Here is a 26,729-nt window from a genome sequence, read left to right on the forward strand (position 1 = left end):
AATGACCTGAGTAAGAAGAATCAAGAATCTGGGGGAGTTGGGAGTGATTGCGGAGGGGATCCTGTCTGGGGCTGCAGAATAGTCCCATTTGGTGTCCTGTACCGACTCCATCCATCGCCAGGGTCTTTGTCATCACGTGTGCGGTGGGGCTCTGAAGCCGCATTTGGGCTGCACGGGGGAGTGAGCTGTGATCGTTAGTGATGTTGGCCATGAGCACAGGTGCCCAGTTACAGCCTCAAGCCCGTGATCACCTGGCTCCATGGAGTCATATATCCTCACTCAAGGATGAGAAGGTGAAGGCCCACATAACGTGAGAGACCTTTCCAGTGTCATCCAGCTGGCCGGCGGCCATGGTGATGTTTGGCAGATAGGAATTTCATTGTTTACATATAACCATCTATAGCGGATTCTAGACAACCCGTCTTAGTTCTTAGGGCCAAAACAAACAAACAGAAACAAACCCAAAAACCCTTCAGAGAGAAGAATGGACCACTATGTTATTGTCTTAAGGACTGTTTATAGTGTTCAAATATGTTTAAAATAGTAAGAAAAAATCTGGTCTGTTCAAGAGAGAGCTGTGGTTCATTAATAGTAATCAAATGGTGAGAAGCCAGAAAATTAAGAACCAGTTAGTACAGTGGTCTGTGCTTGAGCTAATCATTCCACCTGTTAGACAAAAGGAAGAAGACAGCAGCCAGAAGACAGCTAATAAAACAATGCCCAAGGCCGCCGGCAGCGTGACCAGAATAATTCCTCCACTGAGGGCCTGGCTGGGGTCTGCTGCTGGCTCAGAGGATGTAGAAGGCTTTGTAGAGGAAGGTTTATTGTATTTGTTTTGGTTTGGTTTGTTTTTACTCATTGAGAAAGTACTTGGCCAGACGCTGGTATGTATTTGTGTGTGTCTGTGTGTGTGTTGTGTTGTAGTTAAAGCAGTTAGACAGTAAGCAGATAATTGATATCTGAAGAAAGAGCAGGGCATATTAATACTAAGGATGCTTATTGGTACCACAAGGAGCTATATATGTGCTCCTGCCACAAAAATGCCTAGTGAGTTCTGTATTACGTATTCTGCCATTTATCAATCACGTAGGCTGATAATATCAATGGCTGACGTTTGTGGGATGCTTGACGTGTTATCACTGGACCAAGTTGGAATACTTTGTTTCATTTTAATGTCAACCATTACAAAGAAGTAGATGGTTTCATACCTGTTTTACAGAGGGAAAGCTTCGAGGTCCGCACAGCTGCAAGGGACATAAGGAAGACTCAAAGCCAGGTTTACCTGTTAAAGCCACCGTCATAGGCAGCACTAAGACTGCCTCTCCCATGTAACTCCTCTGGACCTCTGTGTTCTTATCTCTAAACTGGACATCATACCAATGGAAGCATCAGAAGAACCAGTTTTTTTTGGTGCAAACTTTATAATTTGTTAAGCGTTATTCAGAAGCAATATGCTGTTATTTACAAATAAAGGATTTAAACCAGCGAGCAGCATTTCATTGTCATACCATTTATTTATATCCATTGAACAATGTTACACAGTTTAGCTAACATGTAATTTATTTTCATACATTATTAAACTTCTTTCAAATACAACATTGATTATTCAGCTGGTTACAATTCAGGCTTCAGTTTTGTATCCTACATTTATCTTTTCTCCTAAATAGTCATGCTTGAGGGGACTAAGTAATTTCCAGTATATTTGCGGTTGCATAGTAATACATACCACTTACACGTCTTCTGGATATGTACTCTTTGGTATGCCCATTGTTTATCAATTTTCTTATTTTTCTCTTACTACATTAAATCTTAAAGACAAATACACTTAAGGTACGAGATGTGAAATGTTGGTACTGCACAAACAAAATGTACTTTAGCTTAATTGCTTCCACTTAATCCATCTCAGACTCCAAGGCCAAGTTTAAAAGACCTTTGATGAAAATATGATACTGCATATCACCATAAATTAAGCTGATGGATTTTTTTCCCCAGATGACTGCCTTTTTTCTTTCTCCAATCGACTGCTTTATGGCCAAAAATACAGCACATATGTCTACATCTTACATTTATAAATGATCATTTAAATCTTTAAACTTAATGAACATGTTTGTTATGTTTAATAGGAAGGATTTTCTCTAAAAAAAAAATTCAGAGAAAGTTGAACTCTGTGATACAAAATTGAAATTTGTGGCTGTAAACAAAAACTAATGAAGTTTAACGGGCTTCAGAGAGTGATCCACAGCTAGACTTTCTCAGTAAGGACTGGGGTAGAAAGTTTGCAGGGGACTTCCGCCTGAGACAAGGAATGGGGTTAGTTCTTCTCAGGCTCAGAACCTGATCACGGGGGGGAGTGAGCGTGGGTCTTCTGAAGCACAGCTGTGGTCGGCCCTTTAATGCTCTCACCGGCAGGATTTTTGTGTTTCACAATATATTTGAGGCTTCGAGCACCACTTCATTTCCCCAACTACTTCCGTTTCGAAATCATCGGCAGGTCGCCTGTACTCACTCACTGACAGGAGTTATTTTTTTATTTGTTTGTTCTGTAGGAGCTGCCTCTTACGGGATTAGGTCCACTTTATTGAGCCTTTTTTCTAGTTAAAAAGGAGCTGGTAAAGTGATCAGACCTGCTTGTTGTTTACTGAACAGTTACAATGAGCAATATTTTAAGTTTTACCCATTTTTGTTCGTGGCAATTGACAGAACGTTTTTGGTGTGTGTTGACTTGTTTTTCTGTTTTGTTCTCCACAGAAACGCTCCAGAGGCCAAGTGCTGTTTGATAAAGTATGTGAACATCTGAATTTGCTAGAAAAAGACTATTTTGGGCTTACATATCGAGATGCTGAAAGCCAGAAGGTGAGTGGTTGAAAGCAGTACAAAGTATTGCGGCTTCAACTGCGCTTCACTGCAAGAAAGTGAACTGAAACTGAATTGGTAAATCGTTTTCTCCACCTCCCCTCGTGCTCCCACGCCCTCACATTTATTATCCAAGGCCCTAAATGCTGTTAATCACCTTATTTCTTCATGAAGGAAATTATTGACAACTTCCTTTAATCTTGAGTCTTTTGGAAACAGTCAGTCAGTCAGTGTTTCTGCTTTTCATGCTTGAGTTCTTGATGGTTCCAGAAAAGCATTTTATATGGTGCTTTGGGGGGATGATACATTTCCATGGATTTGAGCCAATGGGAATCACATAAATTGATAATTATACAGAAAACATGTTCGCTGGATGCCATCTTATTAATTCATCTTATTACACTTTCATATTCTTGCTGAATCACAATGTGAGATGAATCATGTACAGACCTGATGTACGAGGCAAGCAGTTAATGTATTCAGTCCACGTTTAATGATACATGTAAAACCTCTGTAGACTCTTATACCTGCTGCAGTCTCTTCAGGCCTTTATCTCACTTATCCCCCCAACTGCCTGAAAGATAAGGAGGAAGAAATTGTTTCCTTAATGCTGGAAACTGAGCCACAGCAATTGTGCTCATTAAATGTCGCTTGTTCTGTTGTCGTTTGTTAGTGAATCATACTTTATCTTTACTGAATTCCATGGTTGATGTCTAACTTCATTATTAAACACCTGAGTGTTCTAATGAGGAAAATCATAAGTGGCAAGTGTTCGTTTGTTAGGAAAGCATTCTAAGAAGGTGCCTTAAAATCTATAATCACAGAAGTCGCTGCATGGGACTGAACGGCTAGGACATCAGTGGTCAAGTTACATGCAGAGTCAGCTCTCTGTGTTCTTGGGTCCTGCATCTGCAGGTTCAACCAACAGCAGATCAAAAATATTTTTTTTAATTCCAGAAAGTTCCAAAAAGCAAAATTTGAATTTGCCAGTGCACCAGCAAGTATTTACATAGCATGTCCATCGAATTAGGTATTATAAATAATCTAGAAATGATTTCAAGTATATGGGGGCGCTGCATAGATTATATACAAATACCGTGCCATTTTATATAAGGGACTTGAGCATCCTCAGATTTTGGTGTTACCTGGGGTTCTGGAACCAATCCCCTGTGGTTACCAAAGGATGACTGTATCTTTAGCTCATGCTTGTAACTTGTTTGAACATAGAATCCACCATTTTTTCTCCTCTGTTTCTGTGCTAGCTTGAATCCCTGAAGGCACTTGTTGTAAAAGAAAAGAACTTTGTCAAGCCTGAGTTGTGTGCACACACTTCTTCTCATTAGACCAGAGCCTGGGCCCTCGCAGGACTAGCGAAGGGGCACCAGATGTAGGGGAAGGACCCAGCTGGGGGACCCTTCCGGCAGCCACTCCTTCTCAAATACGTTTAGTTCATCTCTACCCAGTCAACACTAAGTCATCTCCATTCTTCTCTGATTCATATTCAGACTTTCACTTCTTTTTCAGAATTGGTTGGACCCTGCTAAGGAAATTAAAAAACAGATTCGAAGTAAGTTCTTTTGGATTATTATGTGTAGAAATAGGAAGATTTTCAAAGAGTGGGGTTATCTGAAATGGTAGCTCATACCCACATGGCTGGTGTGAATACGGTATTTTGAAAAACAGATTAAGATCTCAAATTTTATCTTTGGCAGGTTGGTCTCGCTCAGATACCCATTAGCAATTACTGCGACCCGGGAATAAAATGACATGACACTTGACCTATTTCCTTGCCTGTTCAGAGATGTGAGATATGATTTAATCAAGTGATGCCCCCGTTGACAATCATCTAAAAGTTTCAGACTTAATTATTAATGTTGTATTAAGCCTAACTGCCACCAAAGTATGCAAGGCAAGCAGTAAAAGTAATAGTCATTTAATAGCTTAGAAATGGGGTAACCAGTAAGACTGCAGTTTACTGTCTGATGACATCTTCTTTTCTTAGCCCTAAAGGCAATTTAAGAAATGGACATTTCCTAGCGCCCGAATCAATTACATGAGCCACTCAGAAAATTTAAATACGGGTAGCTAATAAGTATTAGAAAAGGTGCTAAGTGTTAGTAATAATTAAATGCAAATTAAAATGTGACATTTTTCACCTATTCAGATTAGCAAAGATTTTAAAAGTTTAACGATGCCCTACACTGGCAATTTTGTACACAATTGGTAGAAATATAACCCTTTAAGAAGGCACTTTGTGTCAGATTTTATTAAAATTTAAAATGTGCTTATTCTTTGACCCCTGATTTTACTTGTAGAAATATATCCAGTGTCTGCTTAAGAGAGGAGTGTGTACATATGTGTCCATGTAGGAAAGTTCATTATCATACCATTGGCAATAGAAGAAGACTCAGAGCAACTTAAATATCCATTTATAAAGAAATGATAAAATCGATCATGAAATAGCCATACCTTGAAATACTAGGTAGCTGTTAAACAGAATGAGGTAGAATAAATATGTTTTAGCTCTCATTAGTGAGACCTTAGAGAAATAATTCATATTTGTTTAAAATGAGTTATGCATATATAGGTATGTGGAAATACCTGTACCTCCAGAAGTGGCACTGCAGGGTAGGGGGTTGAGAAAGAGGAATTTTTTCATTTTTATTTTTAAGCCTTTTCTGTAGCTGTTGCTTTTTACTATGGATAAATGGTAAAACATGGATATACTTTATAATTTCAACTAACTAGTTAATTTTTTTCAAGCAATTCATTTTTTATCAATAAAATCTAGTTTAATTTTCCAGAACAACTGATTCTATTTGAAGATTAAACTTAAGACCAATTTATTAATAAGAACAGCATTCCCATCAAAGTTACTATTAAAAGAGAGAGCAAATCTTTCTAGTGCCTTTGAATGCTCTGAGGTCTCAAAATACCCTACATGCTAATAAAAAGTAATTAGTAGCGAGCAGTTTGAAATGGCTTAATACTAGATAATATCTCAAAAGAAGCAAAAAATTCACTATGCTTCTAGATATTAGAGAGTCTGATGATTCTTTGTACAACGAAAACATCTTTACCATATTTTTGAGAGGAATTTGGTGTGGTCACTAATCAGAAACTTGATAGTGAAGTAGTTTGATAGAACTAAATTGGGATTAAAACCAGGGACAGCTACAGTTGTGATAAGAAGGTGAAAACTTCAGAGTCCTAGTAAAAACTTTAAGATGATGAATATGTTCTAAGGATCTTTTTATGGAGTTATTAAAAGCAGATGTGCTGAATATCTTAACATTTCATGTGCTTTAAGTCCCCTGTATTCACCTAATTAATAAAACGCTTTTTCGTACTTGGTTGATTTTATAATTACAGAGCACTTTGAAAATATATTACATGTTCAAGAATAAGTCATTATACTGTTACAAGAAAGGCTGTAACAACAGTTAATTTTCTTTTCTGCTGTTAATGGAACTCTTTTTTTCCTTCATTTCCCATTTATGCTGTCTCCGGCCTTCCTTTCTAAGAGATGAAGTTTAGGGGACAACTGGAACATGAGATTTAAAGGATATTTTCCTCATGTAGTTTAGGCAGTGTTTGTGACAGCAACATAAAGAAAACCAAGTGACAATCATGCAGATAAAGGAGGAGACAAGAAAAAATTGGAAATTTTTAGGAATGGAATTTGGTGTTTTTATCTATATTCCTTATTGTTTCCCATGCACAAAATGCCTTCTTTCCACAAAAGGGACATTCTATCAAGGCAGAAAAGTATTATCAGAGCTAATGTAATTATTGTACAATTACCTCCTCTTTCTGAACATAAATATCAACAATAAAAGGATCTTTCCATTATTTTTATGCTGTAGGTCCACAGTAGGTCTCTAGAATGAGATCTTCAAGAGAATGGCAAATGGCAGTCAAGCTGAAAAAGATTTTAAGTTATGAATTTATGAGAAATAGAAAATCCTGAGCCTGAAGAGTTTGTTCTTATGAAAAAATTCTTATTCCAGTCATCTTTTACGCCTAGCAGATCTAAAATTTCTAAATATATTCTGCTATAGAGTATATTTATGATATAGTAACTTCATGATATAGAATATATGATATATAGTGATTTATGCTATAACTGTAGTATATTTAGAAATTTTAAGATTTGGCAGACATAGAAGACTAAAATTAGAACTTTTTCATAAGAATGAATTCTCTCCAGTGTCACAGTTTTCCGATTATCATAAATTTGGAATTTAAAATCCTGTATCAGCATTGTAGATGTCACTTTCATGCACTCAAGCGCTTGCATTTCCGTCCCTAACCAGAGCCGTCACTGATCACAGGCTCGCAGACCTATTTATGGCATAACCATAGCCGCCCAGTGATGCGTTTCCACCAGATTCTTTACGAGGATACGTATTTCCGCTTTAATCTGCCTCTCTCATTAATTTCAAATGTTACACCTCATTTCACTGGATTTTTTTTTTTCCTTGATTGTGGTGTAGATTGTGTTTTCCATAAACTTTCCCACCGTTTCAAAATAATGTCCTGCAAAACCTCATATTTGATTGGGTTATAACCTTAGGAAAGTAGATTTCCTTGGGATTAGTGATTTTCAAAGTACGGTCAAGTGTATTAGAACCATTAGGGTGTTTATTAAAATCACAAGTTCCTGGACCATAATGCACATCTCTGGAATAAAAACCTCTGAGTAGAGCCTAGGGACTGGCGTTTTTAACAAGCCCCTCCGATGCTTCTTAGGCCCACGATCATTTGAAAGTCACTTTACTGTAATGAGGATTTTTGCATTGAAATATCTTTCTTCTATTTTTATTCCCTCTTAGTTTCCAACTTCGAGTGTTTACCCTGAATTTATTATGAGTTTAATTGCATTGCTAAACGATTCATTGGATTCACTTTGAAGTGGATAAAAATTATAAAAGAGCAATAAATCCATCTCCCATAACGAATCCATTAGCTTTCATTCCAGTTGCTTGCGGGGAGACCAGCTCTCATTATGAACCTCATGGCTGGCAAGCATTCCATTTTAGCAGGAGGTGAATAGGAATCAATAGGAAAGTAAAACCAAATCAGACTTGTTAATTTTAGAACAACAAGAGGACGTTTTTGAGAACAGTGGGAAGAATAATCGCTAGAAATAGGTTTGATTGCCAGATATTTTATGGCTCGTAATTCTTACAGCCCACGTTTGGGGAATATTTTCTTAGTGGTTTAGAAATGACACGAAACACCCAGTAATACCCGGTCCCTATACCAAGTCCTTTATAAGGCAGCTCAAATGGTGTCCCTGCCAGGTGGACCTCTCAGTGTAATATGAGTAGTGGTGTGCAGAGTAAACCAGAATTAGCGAACAGACTGTGCCATGGATGACAGGAATACAGGTGACCTCTGCAGCTAAGTATTTGCTACTCAAGCAAGAGACCAGTTCAAAGGAAGGAGCCGGGAGGTACTTAGGGTGTTGTCCCTTTCTTGTGAATGTTTGGGAAGGACTCGGGAGAGAATGGAGCTTCCAGGAGTCACTGAATGGGAGAAGGGGGTGTTTGGAAGTCTTAGGAGGGCATCTGAAGCATGAGGGCTGGACCACGAGGTCACGAATCACAGAGCAAAAGGAAGACCACGGCTCGGAGGAAAGGCCTCCAGCACCGAAGCTGGGAGACCAGGAGGGTCCTCCAAGCCGCTGTTCAGAGCGAGCAGGGCCTGGGCCCTTGGAGTGTGCTTACTGGGTGGGGGTAAGAAATGGAAACAGTTCCCGGCGAAGGAGCCCCCAGGCTTCAGTAATGGACCGCATTTATTGAAAGGCCAGACAGAGAGACCAAGGTGAAAATAAGTGACAGGGGTGATCACAGAGAGAGTAAATGTCGAAAAGAAGAAAAGGTGGGTTTTATTCTCATTTACGGTGATAAACATGGTTAGGTATACACAACTAGAGAATGCATGGATAAAACGGAGCACTCAGGAAGGCTTGTAATGTCTCACGTTTACATACGGACGGTCTGGGGAGCAGGTGCCTGTGAGCTGGCGTCTGGGTGACCCCCTTCCCCTCTGGAGAGGCCATAGAAGATGCCACAGGAGGAGCGGCGGCCGCGTGCAGTGAGGACCGTCCTGATCAGGGGCTGAGGTGGAGGGCTGGGTTTGGTAATGCACAGTACATACCCCCACTGTCTCTTCCATCAGAAATTTCCCCAAGTAAGAAAAGAACTTTCCGAATGGCCCACAGAGCAGCTCATCTCTTAATATGACAGCAAACCTTTCCCATAAAATAAATACATCCTTGACATGTATTATTATGGGATCTGACCTGTCATAACAAAGCAGAAAGGACAAAGGAAATGGGATTCTGTCTGTAATGTTGGTATGTGAGCTCTCCAGAACTTCAGAGAATAGGTCCGGTGAGCCCTAGACTCATCTGATTGAGGCTTATCTGTCTCGTTTACTTTTTTTCCCTCTTCCCAAGGCCTTTGTCCCTGAGAAAGGGAGGAAGTTTAGTCAATTTCCTTGCTAGTTATAAACCCCAGCAAAGGATTTGATGGGGCAGAAGATTAGAAACTGGAGGAAGTTTCAGAGTTACCTGTGAATTTCACTGAAAGGAGACTTCCCTGTTTTCCATTGATGATTAAAAGTTGCCTGGGTGCTAGTGACTGGGGTTAGGGCCGTTCTAGCCACCGCTTAGTATAATAAGTACAAAGGGATCGTCTGAGACTTTATTCTGATTTTTTCTTCTCTCCGCAGGTGGTGCTTGGCACTTTTCATTTAATGTGAAATTTTACCCACCAGACCCTTCCCAGCTCTCTGAAGATATCACCAGGTATTTGAAAGTTGGCAGTGAAAAAGGCAGGCATGTTGGGAGTCGTGCTCCTGTTAAATTCTCGGGCGGAGGGCAGGCTTACATCTGGTGACCTTACAGTCATCCATGCCGAAATGGCAAACAGAAGGCAACTGAATGAGAGCAAACATCCGATGAGAAGATTTGCCAGATCGTATCTGTTCCCAGTTGAATCTTTGGTGCTAAGCTGGTACTTCCCTCTGCCTGACCCTGGTGGGAAAACACACAGAATTGAGTTGCTGTCGTCTACCCACCACAGTCAAATTCGACGGGATTCAGCCTTAAATGATACGACAGTTCCTAGTGCTCCTCCTTCAAAACTTAGAGCAAAAGTGTGTCTTCGGATGCTTATGCCTTTTTGTATAACCAGTCTGACACGTGGTGGCTGTTTTCAAAAATCACACAGGCGTGCACACACACACACACATGCACATAAACACGTGCACGCCTAAGAGTGTACCTTCCACACCTTCTGTATACAAGGAAGACGTTTCATTCGTTTTAGAGAAAAGGCATCAAGAAGGGAATCTAACAGTCTGGCCTGGTGACTGAGCTTTGAGTATAAGGAAGAATCTCTTTAGGAAGCCATTCTGGGTTTGCTGTGTGTCCCTCTAGGCCTCTTCTAATGCTTTCTACTTTGGAATCCTTGGTTTTTTCACTGTGTTTCGTAGTCAGTTTATAGCCAGTCAGAGTAATGCTGTGCAGTGTGGCCTTACAACCCTTCTTGGCAGGCTTTTCAGGAAAGAGAAATCGCTCAAAAAGCTTTAGCCACTTGCTGTGATGAAAAATCGTTTCAGCAGACATGTTTGGAGAAGGGGAAAAACTAGTTCCAGAAGATTTCTTTTATATTTTCATTAAATCAAAAAACAATTTGTAATTTCTTATATAAAGATACTTTTTACTAGTTGAGGGACTATTTAATTGTGGCTAATTATGGTTAGAGAGCGTATATACACTTTGAGTTGGAATCTAGTGCATGATTCCTTTCCATTTGTGTCATGTGTGTAGGGCCTATGAAATGTGTAGGAATTTTTGTATCTGGATTACATGGCATTTACTTACATCATCAGCTTAAAACCGTATTTAGAGGGGACCTTAACGCTTTATCATATAGTCCTCAGCTTCAACAGATTAATGGTTCGTTTCTTGTGTGAAAGGTACAAGGTATATTTTATTCTTATACTCATATGCTGGGCCATGAAGACTGTTAATAAAATTCACCAATGTTCCCACTTACCTTGGAGTCTTCTACTGTTAGTATATCTGTCACTCTTAGAAGCAGAATAACAGGGAAGGTAAAAGTCAGCTATTAATGGAGATATTTGCATATGATGTTGGCAAAATTTTATGGAAAACGTTTCACAGTCCCCCAGTTTAGAATTGTTTGCTTTTAGTGATGAGATTTTAAGGTAATAATTCTTCAAAGTTAGTCTTCGTAACGGTTGAGTTCTAGGAAGTTATCTAAAGAAGAAAATGAGACCTTGACCCAGGAGAAAGCTCCTCTCGTCAGGAACGCAGGAAGTGGCAGGTAGTGTTCATGACGGCGCAGCCGTTGAGTTACCTGCAGTTTGTCTTGGGCGTGTGGCAGGACCTTTCGTCTAGATAGCAAAATGAGACTTCCTTTAGGTAGTTGGGGCCTAATCGTTATATTTAAGAGCACCATTTTTATATTATAACTTCCCCCACCAGAGATTTTGTTTGACTTTCAACGTTATCTTAATGTTAGAGAGATAGTCTGTAGGTTTCTTTTATTCTGTGTCTCATCAGTGAATCCCTGTATTATTATGAACTTGCCTCTATATGCCCTTAGATATTGTATTTTGTAGCTAAGTATCTTCCCCTGGTATATAGATCCAGATACAAATGCTAGACAATGTGTCCTAGTGGATTATTCTGCAGGGAGAGCTTGCTTGCCGCCCACTTTGTACTGGGCAGTCTCCTTTCCAGTCTCCTAACGCTGGCTTTCTGCCCGTCCTCTGGCTCCTGGAAGGTACTACCTCTGCTTACAGCTGCGCGATGACATCGTGTCTGGCAGGCTGCCCTGCTCCTCTGTCACCCTTGCCACGTTGGGCTCGTACACCGTCCAGTCAGAACTGGGAGACTACGACCCAGATGAGTGTGGCAGTGACTACATCAACGAGTTCCGCTTCGCGCCAAACCACACAAAAGAACTAGAAGACAAAGTCATCGAGCTGCACAAGAGCCACAGGTTAGCGGCAGGAACCCCAAGAGCGTCCGTTTAAGCTGTGCTCGGTGGGTGGGCATCCCCTGCACCACCTGCTTCTCCTGGGACTGAAGTCAGTGCCTTAAGGGTGGGACTCAGCAGAGTGAGGTTCTAGGCCTGGTACAGTTCTGGGTAGTCAGACTCCTACTCGGGTCGTCCTTGTGATGTTTCTGCTAAAAGCCATTTTCCTGGTATTCTCCCCCCGCCTCCCCCAGAGTACAAATCTTTTGGTGCCTCTGTGGGAACTTGCAAGGGAGCTAAGTGGAAAATATTATGGTTCCACCAGGTTAAAAAAAACAAAAAAAAACCAGCATTGTAATACCTCTCATTTTTCCTTATCAGAGGCATGACGCCCGCAGAAGCAGAGATGTATTTCTTGGAAAATGCCAAAAAGCTCTCCATGTATGGGGTGGATTTGCATCATGCCAAGGTACGCATATTTTAAACTCCAGGCCTTCTATCTAATTTTATTTAACAGTGTCCAGGACCCAGTTGTCACAAACGTTGTATGCCAAGTACTGTGTGTGACGCCCACCAGGCACTCAGAAAATTCATGTTCAATTTTAAAAGCTCTCCATAAAGTTTAGATACTGTGACAAATCATCAGTGCTTTGAAATAAGATGGTTATTTTGAAGTTCAGTTAACATTAACCAGCCAGGCTAAGATTGCCTAGCCTATCGCCGTGGTTCTGTGACTTCTCCTGGGGACAGCTTTGATCCATCTTCTGAGCTGATAAAAGCTCTGAGTTCCAGAATAGCCCTGCTCTCCATCTCGTCACTGTCACCATTTTATTTTATTTATTTTTTTGCCTAACTTGTCTTTTAAAGAAAGAAAAAGAGGGAAGAGATAAGAGAGCAGAGAGAACTGGACAAGCACTATAGTTTTGGGTTTGTTTTGTTTTGAACTTTCTCAGTCACTGCGTATAATCAAACGGATTCTCCATCCTTACATACAGCACATTCATTGTAGTGTTTGGTCAGTTTATTTTCAGGACATTCTCTGTAATAAATAATTCTGCTACAAATAAATCCTCTCCGCCTGTCCAAAAAAAAAAAAAAAAAAAGATTGCCTAGTCGACGGGTGAATTGTTGAGGCTGTATCTTGGTTCCAGAGTCTTGCGAAGAGAGAAGTCAGGATTGGGCTGGATTAAGGTTGGGAGGATGTGTCAGCAGCTTTAACTCCACGTCACACTTCTTCCAGAATCTCTGTATCTTTCAACAGTGAGAGAGTGAGCGTATGGACTGTTAGTCTATTATCTGAACAGCTGTGAATAGAAGTGCCATGGAAGCAGAGGCAAGGTTTCCCAAAAACTTCTATCAGCAAAACATAGGAAGTGTGTTAGGCTCTTAGGGATAGGTTCTGGTACTTCAGCAGCACTGAAAAGATCAGTACTTGAAGTTCGGGGACAGCTTCTGATTTGGGCTGACACGAGGATGTCGCTCCTGGGTGGGGATGTGGCTTTACTTCGGGTGGACAGAGTGGTCATGATCACACAGTCCGGGGCTCACAAGAACATGCACTTAACAGGCTGCCAGCCGAGCGAGTGTCTTACACAGTCAAGTTTGGGGCCAAGAAATGAAGAGGGTTTCAGCCAGCTTTGTTTAGGCAAACGTCTCAACAACCCTGGGGACCCCTAGGAGGAAAATCTGTGATGTCTACGTTCTGTTGCTGCTGCATTTGGGGACCTGGCAGATTGAAAGTGAGTTTGGACAAGACGATGGTGAGGATCACATGAACGCAGGTCGAATTGGTTGTGTCTGTGGATCATTTTGTACATCACTCAGGGTGAGCACTTCTGAGGCCTGAAGGCCTCCACAAGAGCAGAATCTCTGAGGATTGGCTCTCACCAGGGATGCTGGCACCGGAGAGCCAAGCTCGTTGACATTTGTGTGTAATTACAGCAGCAGGTGTAGCTCTGTTTACTTGCCAGTTAATTATTACATGTTTTCACTTACTTTGTGCTCGGATAACATAGCATTTTATAGTTTATGCCAGATATAAGGTAGGATGAGGATTTAAAAAGAAAATAAGGACACGCACTAAGACTGTGTTTCTCTTAGAGTTTTTCCCTACGTGGCTGAAAGATAAGGAAACAAGACAGAAATGAAGGTAGCCTGGAAATTTGCGTGACTCGAAAGCTGTTTTTGAGTTACATTACACACGACGACTCAGTTACTGCCCAGGGGAAAATAAATAAATAAATAAAAGGTGAGGGCCTCCATGTAGGAGAAGGGCAACTCAGCATGTATCTGTGTTCCTATCAGGAAAAATGAAATCACTTAACATGGCTGCAGCGACTGAATTAAAATAGATGGCTGCTTTGTCATTCAATAATGTGATTTGAAATTATGCCAATTAAACCAATTAAAAAAGAGAGAGAATTAAGGAAGTGCCAATGCAGCCTGTGATAGGATTTCATGTGAATACTAAGCATAACAAATGATTTGGTTATGGACTTCATTTTCTCATGCAGACGCGCTCCATCGTTTCAAGAAGGAAGTTTACTGAATTAAATTAGAGCTAATTTCCAGTTAATAAGTGAGATGCTTCTCTTCTGTTGGTAGTATTGAAAGGCCCTGAGCTCTAGGACCTAGTTAGAAATTCGGAACTGTGATCTTGGACTCCACAGCTCCGTATGAAGAATAAATATCCATGTTAGGTGAAGAAGGTCCCTTGGTTTGGAAAACCTGTTCTAAATGTCTTAGGAAGACGGTCTCTGCTTGTTTGTCATTTAATGTCACTCTGAATAGGCTCTGTCAGAGTCATTTATTTCATATAAGACTCTGAAATGTAGTTATAAATCCATATCGGGTATCCCGTGGACCAGGGGATAATAAAGGATGGGAAAGTTGGAACAGCGATTTTAAGTTAAGAGAATAGTACCTTCGTTTATTTTAATTAGGATAGGCTGAGGCTGTCCAGGGCTTCCTTCAATGCTCCCTGCTAAAGGGAGCATTACATATGTTTATTGATAGGGAAACACATGTCCCCAAGAAAGACCACGATGATAGCTTTTTTTTTTTTTTTTTTTTTTTTTGCGGTACGCGGGCCTCTCACTGCTGTGGCCTCTCCCGCTACGGAGCACAGGCTCTGGACGCACGGGCTGCTCAGTGGCCATGGCTCACGGGCCCAGCCGCTCGGCGGCATGTGGGATCTTCCCGGACCGGGGCACGAACCCGTGTCCCCAGCATCGGCAGGCAGACTCTCAACCACTGCGCCACCAGGGAAGCCCTGGTCATAGCTTTTGATACAGAAGATTTATCAAGCTACTACCTCAATGCTATGGGCTGCGGCAGTAACCTTGATATCAAAAGTATCCTTTTTTTGGTTGCTGTGCCATGAGTGAAATGGAAGCGATCATCAATTTTAAGCTCCACTTATTCCTGCCATTTTCTTTCTTCGTTTGCCTTTTCTTCCGGCAAACAAGTAGTGGCGTAACACGTGCTAGGCAGGCGCTGTGCTGACCACGTGGCCAGGTCAGCAGGATAAACAGAGGCTGCTCTCCACCCGCCTGGGTCTGGAGAAGGAAGAGGAATGGGGTTAGTGGCAGCACCGCTGGCTCGGGCTTCGGGCTGTGCTGACGACATTAATGCTGTGGGGACCCAGAGAAGTGTGTGTGTGGGAGACGGCAAGGGAGGATGCATTGCAGGAGCCTCCCATCTTCCCCACAAACGGATTCCACCTTCTTGTGATTCAAAGATACCAAGGAGTGATTTAAAGTCGGTAATAATGGAAGAGGTTGTGAATGCCCAGAGTGCTTGCTACACTTACGTTCTTCATCACAAAGAAAGTGACTCAAGGAGCCGTTACCCCAGCAGCCCTGCTCGCGCAGACATTTCTGCTCAGGACCTGGGGGGTCGCCTGTGTGGTCCTGGGAGCAGGTCGGCTAGATCTCAGGGTCCATCGTGCCCCCCACCCACCGCCCTACTTCCGGCATCAGGTCATAGCTCTGTAAATTGCTCTTTCAGGTTAAAGCCCTTGATAAATGGTGGCGGAGCCTTTGAATTCCCCTCAAGTCTGATTATGTTGTAATATCCTGCCGTCAAGTCCTTCCACTTCCATAGAGTGATTTTCGTGTCTAGTGGGGTGATACGTTTCCAAGGAAAAATATTTCATTTTAAATCAGTTAAATTGTATGTGTAACCTCACAGTTCCCAGAGAGGGACCAAAATATTTATTTCTGATTCTGGAAATATTCGTCTTGTGCTTTGCACTGGCGGGATTTAGGAAGTCGGTCCCTCCCACTCCCGTACAGATGAGTCAGAAGCCCCCTTTTGGATTCTTTCATGTCTCCCTCCCCGCGTTTGCTGGCGCTGCAGTGACTCAAAGTGGGACAGCCCCGCCGATGATTGTGTCTCAGACCTCAGCTTCGCCTCCACAACACCCTGCTTCCAACAACCAGTGAGACACGGGGGGTGGGGACCGCACATCACACACAGCACCGCCTTCTGTCCTTTGTTCTCACCCCACTCACGACCACCACAGATGTTCACTTTACCCTAATTTCACTGGGACACAATATTGAGGGGGCATAGACTGCTCGTGGGGTATCTCCTGAGCTTTATATAACATCTCTGGTGACCTCTGGGACCCCTCATTGCACATCCCTAGGAGATGACCCAAAGATGGACTGTGCGAGCAGCAAAAGAAAGTTGCAAATATAGCATGATCCCACTTTTGTTGGAAAAGAAATCTATATGCATATATTAAATGCATCTATATTTATGTATGTGAGCCAGGTGGTTAAGTGAGCACCACTGGGCGGTGAGTGTGTGTTGGGGTCCTGTTGGGGAGTACGCTTGTACTTTAAAAAGACTATTTTATATTCAAATTTTACTCTGCCAGTAATGGTATACAAAAAGAGAATCAAGGGCTTCCCTGGTGGCGCAGTGGTGAAGAATCCGCCTGCCAACGCATGGGGCACGGGTTTGAGCCCTGGTCTGGGAAGATCCCACATGCCACGGAGCGACTAAGCCCATGTGCCATAACTACTGAGCCTGCGCTCTAGAGCCCGCCAGCCACAAGTACTGAAACCCGCGCGCCTAGAGCCCGTGCTCCACAACAAGAGAAGCCACCACAATGAGAAACCTGCACACCACATCGAAGAGTAGCCCCCACTCACTGAAACTAGAGAAAGCCCACACACAGCAACGAAGACCCAACACAACCAATAATTAAATAAATAATAAAAATTAAGTTAAAAAAAAGAAACGCAGACCTCTCACTGTTGTGGCCTCTCCCGTCGTGGAGCACAGGCTCCAGACGCGCAGGCTCAGCAGCCATGGCTCACGGGCCCAGCCGCTCGGCGGCATGTGGGATCTTCCCGGACCGGGACACGAACCCGTGTCCCCTGCATCGGCAGGCGGACTCTCAACCACTGCGCCACCAGGGAAGCCGCCAGAGAATCAAGACTTTTTAAAGGAACAAACCCCAAAACACTCATCGGAAATGATGGGGGTCTCTCTATTAGTGTACGTATTAGTTAAAAGCCCTGCCCCTGGAAGCAGGCTGCCCATATTCAACTGGGATGGACACTTAACCTTTCTGTGCCTCAGTTTTCTTGCCTGTAAAGTGGGAATCATAATAGCAGCTATCTCAGAATTATCCTAGTGAAGATGAACAATGTACGTAAAGTGGTCAGAGCCGTGCCTGGCACTCAGTAATAAGAACTGAGGCTCTGATCGTTACTGTTACTAACACACCTTCACCTGGGTGACCTCTGTGTGCAGTGTTGACATGCTGTGTAAGTCCAAGATACGTGGGTGAACAGTTTACACTAACAAACCTCCATAGTGATAAATATCTTCGTTCAAAGGCTGTTATTTAGTGGGAATATTTTTTACAGTGCTACAGTACTTTGCATATGTAGATGAGAGCTGCAGGTAGCTAATTATAGGTTCTGACCTGGAGGCTTAAATCGTGTACCCGCCACAAGTGGAAATAGGTGAGATGCTCATCCAGCATTTCTTGCTGCCATTTTCCAGGATTCTGAGGGAGTTGAAATCATGTTAGGAGTGTGTGCAAGTGGCCTGTTGATATATCGTGACCGACTACGCATCAACAGGTTTGCCTGGCCAAAGGTTCTAAAGATTTCATACAAACGGAGCAACTTTTACATTAAGATCCGGCCGGGAGAGGTGAGTAGACCCCAATTTGCATGTATGTCGGGAAGAAAGTTACCCAAGAGCAAACAAAAACGTAAATTACCTGCTCACACGTTCTGAACATGGCAGGACATAATGAGTTATAGCTAAATGCCTAAGAGAACTTATTGTAGGTTTGTCCAATAAACAGTAATAAATAAGATATTCTCTTCTTTTTTATTGTGGTGTTCTAGTTTTTCCCCACTGCATACATTAATTGAAAGGCTTTCCTTTTTACATATTTCAGCGGAAAATCAAGATTCATGAATAATGTTTTGTATTTTTCAAGCTGCGCTATCAAAGAAACTCTTAGTTGCTAAACCTCTTTGTGAATAGAGAATAGGTTTCTTCCCATCGGTCCTGTTGATCTGTCTCCGTGTCCCCTCTCTTGTCCTCCAAATCTGATAGTACCCTAAAGGGAAGAGCTTAGAGGTAGCATGCATCAAAGTATAAGAAAGATTAGAACAAGTGACACCGGGTATAAATTATGCAAGTTCTGCAGCCTAATGTATTTCTCCCCTTTGTTTTTCAATCAAGAGAGGCTAATGAAAGAATCAAAATTGTTAATTAATCCTTGCTCCTTAGGCAGAAGCATCCATCCATGGTCAACTTATGTCCTCCTTAGTGGTTTGACATAATATATAGTAAATATCTGCTGTTTTCTCATAATAGATAATAAATAATGTCCAAGTTCTAATTAGTATAGTTAATATAATGGAGGCAGTTGAAGCTCTAAGACTGCAGCTCGTTTAGTTTCTGAACATTTTCTGGTACAATATAGAATTATCTCCTGTCTTCAGAATTAACCTCACCACTGGTGGAAAACACAATTTAAAAATCACTGTATGGAATATAATGTACAGCATGGTGACTGTAGTTCATAACACTGTATTGTGTATTTGAAGTCGCTAAGAGAGTGGATCTTAAAAGTTCTCATCATAAGAAAAAAATTTGTAACTTTGCGTGGTCATAGATATTCACTAGCCTCATTGTGGTGGTCATTTCACAAAATATCAAAGCATCATGTTGTACATCCGAAACTAATATAATGCTATATGTCAGTTGTATCTCAGTACAAAAAAAGTTTAAAGACTACGACTATAAAGCAAGCAGTCGTGTTTAACGTAAATATAAAATCAAACTTGTCTATGAAGACTGAAATATTCTACGAGCTATCTGAAATTGAAGTCATTTTTTAATATTTCCTAAAGATTGCATGTCTTACAACCAAGATATGTTTGATTTATGAAACATTAAGTGAGCATCTATATATTGCCAAGCTCTGTGTTGGACATTGAGAATAGAAAGATAAATACGACCTTATTCCTGTCGTATAGGGAGTTTGTGTTCAGCAGAGAAGACTCATACACTTGCAATTACAGCATCACGATGCAAGTGTGATAATATTCCGTAGACGTGAAATGAGCGTAGATGTTGTGAGGGGCCAGAAGGGGAAGTTGGAGCAGTGCATCATGAGACCACAGTGAGCCATGGGAACTTTAAACTGGGATGTGACATACTCGGTGGATATTTTGGGATGAAATTCAGCAGCTTAGTAATGTGATGTGATAGGACCTAAACTAGGGCAGAGGCTGTGGGAATAGAATGGAAGAAGCACATTTGAGAGAGAGGTTTCAGAGGCAGAACCAGTAGGTCCTGGAGACAGGATGGGGCAAAGATCAAAAGAGGAAAGAAGAGGGCTTCCCTGGTGGCACAGTGGTTGAGAGTCCGCCTGCCGATGCAGGGGACGCGGGTTCGTGCCCCGGTCCGGGAAGATCCCACATGCCGCGGAGCGGCTGGGCCCGTGAGCCATGGCTGCTGAGCCTGCGCATCCGGAGGCTGTGCTCCGCAACGGGAGAGGCCACAACAGTGAGAGGCCCGTGTACCGCAAAAAAAAAAAAAAAAAAAAAAAAGAGGAAAGGAGAGAGTCCAGGATAATCAGAGGGTTTTGGGTTTGCATGAGCGAAGTCAATGGTGATAATATTACTAGAGAGAAAAAGGGAGAATTTCAGGAAAAAAGATTGAAATTCCTTTTGGGACAGAATTTGGCGGGGGGGTGATCCTTGCATAGTAAGAAATATAAGATTTAAACAGTGTCATCAGCTGTATAATACATTTTATTCAAAGCCTTAGGTCTTGAAGAAATTACCAAGAACAAGGAAGTTAGAGGGGAAAAAACTCTTAAAACAGAAACTCTGAATAATACCACTTTTTGAGGGAGGGGTAGGCGGAAAAGGACCAGAGGCAGATGAGGAAAAACAACCAGAGAGGAGAAGAAGGGCCAGAAAGAGTCATGGATGATAAATAAGGAAGATGAGATTCAGGGAGCCTGGTTCACTCGGATGAGAACTAAGGAAAGTGTGTTGAACTTGACGATCAGGTCTTGTCGTGGCAGTAAGGGTTCAGGAAAGAGCTAGAGCCCCCGGCGGGTAGCAGCAAGGTGAGGAGTGAAGTAGCAGCGGCTTCCCTTCCTGACACTTAGCAGTGATTCTGGTTCCGCAGGAACACGCTCAGAGAAAGTCGTTTTCCTCCCCTTTTTTACAACCATATTCATAGGCTGAGAAGAATGAGAAGGAGAAGGAATTACTGGTGGCACGAAGGCTCTGAAGCGGTTGGAAGAAGTGGATACAGAGCACAGAGAGAGAGAGATAAACGTTCAAAAAGTGCAGGGATCTCTCTCATCTTTGTGCTGAGTAGGACAGAGCAGTAAGAATCTTCCCGGCTTCCCGCTTCTTCCGGGAAGAGCTAGCTGACTCTTCTGTAAAACCCCTGGCCTTAGCATGGCGTGTCGTCCATGTGAGATGCAGGATGAATAAATGGTGGATGGTTTAGTCAAGGTCCCTTCCTCTGGCTTGTCGGTTGACTGGGTCCATTGGACGGGGGTGAGTTTCATGACCGTCCCTGGACAGGAATGTCAGACAGAGGGAGAAAATGGGGAAGGCGACTGCATTTAGAGCCACCCGTCATGTACTTCCCCTTCTCCCCCTGGCCAGTCCCACTCAGTGAACAAGAAACAGAGGTCCGGAATAGCTAAAGTTCACATACCTCGCACAGGACCCCTCCCCTTGGTTCTTTGCCGCATAAATTACTTTTGCTATCGATTATACCAGTAGTCTGGGGGGTTTGAGCTCTTTGGGGAAGCCTTTACTGTTTAAGATGATTGCCCTCTGGTGGCCTGATGTATTCAGAAAATAAAAAATATTTCTTGCGTATCTGCCATAGTAATATGAAAATATATTACTCAGGAAGTTAGCTACCTCACCCTGAAAAAGCAGATGGCTGATGGAGTATCATCTGAACTCTAAATGCTGAAAAATATGAAAATGTGTTCTCCCAATCCCTGACCTTATGCAGTCGGCCCTCCGTATCCCAGGGTTCTGCATCTGTGGATACAACCAACTGTGGATTGAAAATATTCGGGAAAAAAATTCTAGAGAGTACCAAACAGCAAACCTTGAATTTGCTGCATGCAGGCAGCTGTTTCCGTAGCATTCACATTGTATTTCAACTGTTTACCTGGCATTTACATCGTGTTAGGCATTATAAGTAGTCTAGAGATGATTTAAAGTATATGGGAGGGCTGCATAAGTTATATGCGTGTATAGTATGCTATTTTATGTAAGGGATTTGAGCATTCACAGGTTTTGGTATCCACAGGGGTCCTGGAACCAATCCCCTTTGGATACTGAGGGATGACTGTATAATATTGAGAGACGTTAGCATTTAACATGATAATCTATATTAGAATGCACAAATAAAATCAGCAGTATCTGATACCAAGTCATCAAATACCTAGGATATGCGCATATTTCCAGACCAGATACAAGGAGAAAATGTCATCCTGAGAATGCTGTTTTATTCATTTCTTTGCGTTCCAGCTGAAGTCATGATGTCAGAGAGAAACTATGACGATTAGGCTTAGAAATCAGATCAGGACAAACTGGTCTCTGGAAGGAATACAAATATTCTTCTTTTTTTGCATTTAGTTTTCATAAGATTCATCCTTGTACATGAAACTTTTACTACATGCATAATGTGGTTGTCTGTACCTGCAGCATTTTAAGGAGATAGATAGATTTTTTTAAACGAGTGAATGTGTATAGCATGAAATCTGTGTATAGCAATTGATTTAGGGAGTAAAGAAAAAAATTGTGGGTGGTATTTTGACTTTGTCTATTATTTGCTTTCATGTTATTTATGATTGCAAACTTCACTCTACTCTTCAATATGTCTTTTAAATTTAGTTTGAACAATTTGAAAGCACCATTGGGTTTAAGCTGCCCAACCATAGAGCGGCCAAGCGTTTGTGGAAAGTGTGTGTGGAACACCATACATTTTTCAGGTGGGTAGAGATCACTTTGGTCTTTCCTAAGGAAGAAGTAGAATGGTTGGAATCACCTACACTGATAAGAGGTTGTTGGAAAGAAGAATGTGACCACAAGATCCTTTCTATTCCTTCAAGTTCGTTGCCGCCAGATTTCTTGATAAATCCTAAAAGAACTTCTGACGAAATTTGAAGGATTTTCCTTAATTTGTTGGATACTTATCTGTCTCATCTCCCCTTCATTATCTTGAGAGGTTTTTCATTATTTTTCTAGAACATCCACTTCAGATGTCCAATCCCTTCCTTACTCTTTCAGTAGCTTTCCAATACCATGCACCCCTTTGCCCACATCCAGTAAGTACTAAAGCCCTCAGATTTGTGTCTACAAAGTAATAAATGGTCACTGTTCTTCACTAACATCCCCTACTTAATTGCTCTCTGGGTTTGTAGAACCACAGACTCTCCAGTTCCATAGGATGTTCAAATTCACCTAGTCCAGCTCCACCCCTGTTGTGCTTCTAGCCTCTCTACAACATCCCTAGTTGATATACACTGTGTGAAGTGATTTTTTTTTTCCTTATAAAACCAGGTTCACTGAATGGCAGGTTGGGGGTTCAACCCTGAGTACACAAAGCACTTTACCTTTCAGAACAGAGTGATAAGTTAGCCTTCTTAGTATGTGGCTTAATAGTCTTGCTGATGTTTTTCCTTTAATATCTCCAGACTGTTGTTACCAGAAGCACCTCCAAAGAAGTTCCTTACCTTGGGGTCCAAGTTTCGTTACAGTGGCAGAACACAAGCCCAAACCAGGAGAGCTAGTGCACTGATAGACCGCCCGGCCCCTTACTTCGAGCGTTCGTCCAGCAAACGTTATACCATGTCTCGCAGCTTGGACGGAGGTAGGCACTGCTCCCCTTAATGATTGCTAGTGGCTACCGAGCAGCGAGAAACCATCGTGAGCCTTTGATGGACACAGGTGCTCTGCGATCGCATGAAAGGAAGAGCACTCGTTGGTCTTCAGCTGAGTGGCACATTTTAACCAACCCCCCAGAAAAGGTGCCTGTGGGAGTCCTATGTCTGTTCTTGGTGGGTTTATATAAAATCACACAAAAGAATGGTACTTGGGGAATGAAGTGGCTTTCATAAGCTGGCACCCTGAATTTGGAGAAGGGTGCTCTCATTCTAAATATAGCAATCACATACTTATAAGTAATTTGTTTCTCTTTTCAGCAGATGGTAAATGATTATCAGGTTGGTTTTAGATGATTTGTTTCCGAAAGAAAACTGTGCATTAGATTTATCTCTGTTTCTTTAAAAATGTTATGAATAGAACGTGACTTTTATCAGTCAGTGAATAATAGCTGATAGAAAGGATGACATTCAAATAACAGAGCAAAGGGCTCTAAGGAAATTATCCTGGTTAATATTAATTACTACACCAGCTGGACTGGGAGAGCGTTGCTGTGTAAATATTTTGTACCGTGAAGTCAGATGTGTGAGTACCACAGGGAGAGAGTCACTGCATCACTTAAGTAGCATTTTTAAGGCATAGTAATGAGGTTTTTGCAGGCTTTTGTTTTGTAGAGCAGTCTTCTGTGGCTGTCCGGAGGTACATGCAGATGTACTTTCTGCTCCAAGACATGGCAGCTGTAGGAAAGTCGGAACCTCTATATCCGTAGATGTGAAACCCACAGACACCGAGGGCCAACTGTATTCATTGTACGACGTACACCGTTTTGTGTAAGGGACTTGAGCATCCGTGGGTTTTGGTTATCCACGGGGGCCCCAGAACCATTCCCCCCAGACACCAGGGCACGACTGTGGCCAGACCTCTGCCTCCTAATCCAGAGCTCCTTGGGGGTGAGATGTTTTATAGGAGACTTATCCTGGGCACATAAAAAGAGAAGTTTCTAGCATGTGTGTACAGTTTTAATAATAAGCAAAAGCATAAATAGAAACAAATAAAAGTTACAGGTGCCTGGTATCACCTCCCTCCTGGCCTTTTTTGCTGCCCACTCACCATGGAGTCTCAGTTCTTCCTTCCATTTGGCCAAACCCCGATGTGGCTTGTAGGGAAGCGAACTCCCTGGATCGCCGGATTTAGAAGACTTTACTGTCCCAAAGGGATACTTAGAGGAAGTAAAAATTGTGTTATTAGTGCTGTATCGTTGTTATAAATTATATTAGCGAAGTGGGAAGAATGTTCGCCTAGCGTAGGTAGATAAGTTCAGACCGATGTCCAGACCGTCTCTCTGTACAGCGGTGGGTGGATGAAGTACTGTCTGCAGGTCCCAGCTTTAGTCGTCATCTGTAAGGTGGGATCGAGGCCACCTCTGACAGGTTGTTGCGAAGAGTGAATAAGACGTAGGTGAAAGCAGTCTTGTTACAGATGTAATCATAATGATCTCAGTAGGTATATTGATAATCATTCTTTAGGCTTTTGTGAGCTGGCCTAGGAAGTCAGTCTTACCATTCTCTACCTTCTATAACAATGTCCCGTTTTTAGAATCTCTGAGAGCCAAACTTTTGGGGAAAACTGTTTATTAGGACCATTTTGAGTCAGATTAAGATACTGGAAAATTCACATTGACAATGACTTTCTTTTGGCGGCGCCTCATCTCTTCTTCCTTGAAGAGTCTGTGTAAACTGGTGTGTGTTCTCTAAGTCAGTGCTGGAGGAGCTTGTGTGGAATCACAGCTTTTTTTCCCGGATGTCATCCACTCTGTCCTGCGATGTGAACCCAAGGGGACACACTTGTTGTGAATGTTGTTTTCCTTGTGACCTTCTGTGTGATAATGATTGCTGAGAAGACAGAAGACAATTGTGAAATCAATGTACTAATTCCATGCTGTCTCTTTCTCCCTGCCCCAAAGTGATGTTAGTATGTGTTGTCTCTCACTCCTTGGGGTCCTGCCAATTCTCGTATGTTTTCTGAGCTGCTGCTCGGGGGGGCCATGGCTGCATGTTGGAATAGAAACTGCTTTTTGCAAGGTTGCATCGTCTGTTAGAACAGCCTAACAAGCCTTTTAGGAAACTGTGTCTCATATGAGCTTTTTCATCATCAGTAAGAGATGTAAAATATCTTAGTGAAGGTATTTTAGTAAAACGGTTCACTATTCAAAGGATTTCAGAGCTTTTTCTTACATTTATGTTTTAAACTTCCTAAAATATGAAAGCAGATTAAATTTTGCCTACGATTTGAAAAGCAGCCTTTCTAAATTTCAGTAAATTTTATGGTACCTAAAACCTAAAAGAATGAGTACCAAATTTCAAAAGTCTAACTAAATTAAGCATCTCTTTCACTGAGACATTTTAGCTGGGACGAAAGGCTGGGTGTTCTCTCTTACGTTTGCGTGCTTTGCACTTGCATGAATTTCATTAGCAGCGTTTGTCTTGTTTTCCCAAAATACTAGAGATGAATGAATGTATGCATATCGTGGTAGTCTTTTTAAAGCACAGTAGAAATTAAAACATTTCTGCACTTCAGTTGAACAGAGTTACCATCTGAATTCTATAATCTCTGCCCAGTAACTGGTTACTTTTCATTATTACTTATGTAGCTTTTATATTGTAGAAGTGATAGACTTTCCAAGCACTAATAGTGGTAGTAATAGTAATAATAATTAAAGAAAACATTTCAGTGCTCCTTAATGAGTGGCACTTGCAAAGCTCTGTTTAAAGTCAAGTGCACTAGGGCAGTTGTCTGTCTACTGTTAGTTGTGGAACTTGCCCCAAGTGTCTGGTGCTGGTGCCCCGCCAGTTACTCTGTGGGTAACAGCCTCGGTGGCACTCAGCCCCCCAACCTTCCTCTCACCTCCACCCTCACACACATCCTCACCAGAGAGCCTGAGAAGTGGATGGAAATTATTCTGGTGGCTTTGAGAGACGAGCATTGAAATCACACTTAAACGCAGTTATGGGTGACAACAGAAGGATGAATCTGTGGCGTTGCTTAGATGAGAGTACCTGCAGGGCTGACCTGTCTTTTGAAGAGAAACCTGGTATTTTATGGGGGGATTTTTGCTGTAACGGGAGCAATCGGTGGTGTCCGTCTGTCTTCTGACTTAACTGTTTTGGTCTTTATTTCTCCAATTGTATTTGCTTTTAGCATCAGTGAATGAAAACCATGAAATATACATGAAGGATTCTGTGTCTGCTGCAGAGGTTGGTACTGGCCAGTACATGACAACAAAGGGCATCTCTCAGACCAACTTGATCACCACTGTGACTCCGGAGAAAAAGGCAGAGGAGGAGCGGGGCGAGGAAGACGACAGACGGCAAAAGGCCGAGGAAGCCACACCCGTCGCTGCCGTACGGCCCGAGGGAAAGGTACATCTCCCCGCTGTCTC

At 42.1% G+C, this 26,729-nt stretch overlaps 1 protein-coding gene across 15 annotated transcripts in view; it reads left to right on the forward strand.

The window, feature by feature from the left end:
* Nucleotides 1–26,729, forward strand: part of EPB41L3 (erythrocyte membrane protein band 4.1 like 3) — a 133,292-nt gene that overhangs the window by 79,627 nt on the left and 26,936 nt on the right. For 10 of the 15 annotated variants that reach the window (XM_060028694.1, XM_060028696.1, XM_060028691.1 and 7 more), the window contains exons 4-12: nucleotides 2,749–2,853; nucleotides 4,378–4,420; nucleotides 9,595–9,670; nucleotides 11,679–11,897; nucleotides 12,255–12,342; nucleotides 17,898–18,050; nucleotides 22,301–22,398; nucleotides 23,104–23,279; nucleotides 26,489–26,709. In XM_060028694.1, coding sequence (XP_059884677.1) covers nucleotides 2,749–2,853; nucleotides 4,378–4,420; nucleotides 9,595–9,670; nucleotides 11,679–11,897; nucleotides 12,255–12,342; nucleotides 17,898–18,050; nucleotides 22,301–22,398; nucleotides 23,104–23,279; nucleotides 26,489–26,709 — 1,179 coding nt within the window. The remainder of the gene's footprint in view (nucleotides 1–2,748; nucleotides 2,854–4,377; nucleotides 4,421–9,594; nucleotides 9,671–11,678; nucleotides 11,898–12,254; nucleotides 12,343–17,897; nucleotides 18,051–22,300; nucleotides 22,399–23,103; nucleotides 23,280–26,488; nucleotides 26,710–26,729) is intronic. The other 5 variants (XM_060028693.1, XM_060028700.1, XM_060028704.1 and 2 more) reach the window with 1 other exon arrangement.

The sequence above is a fragment of the Delphinus delphis genome, chromosome 13 (genome assembly GCF_949987515.2).
Source record: "Delphinus delphis chromosome 13, mDelDel1.2, whole genome shotgun sequence".
Taxonomy (NCBI): Eukaryota; Metazoa; Chordata; class Mammalia; order Artiodactyla; family Delphinidae; genus Delphinus; species Delphinus delphis.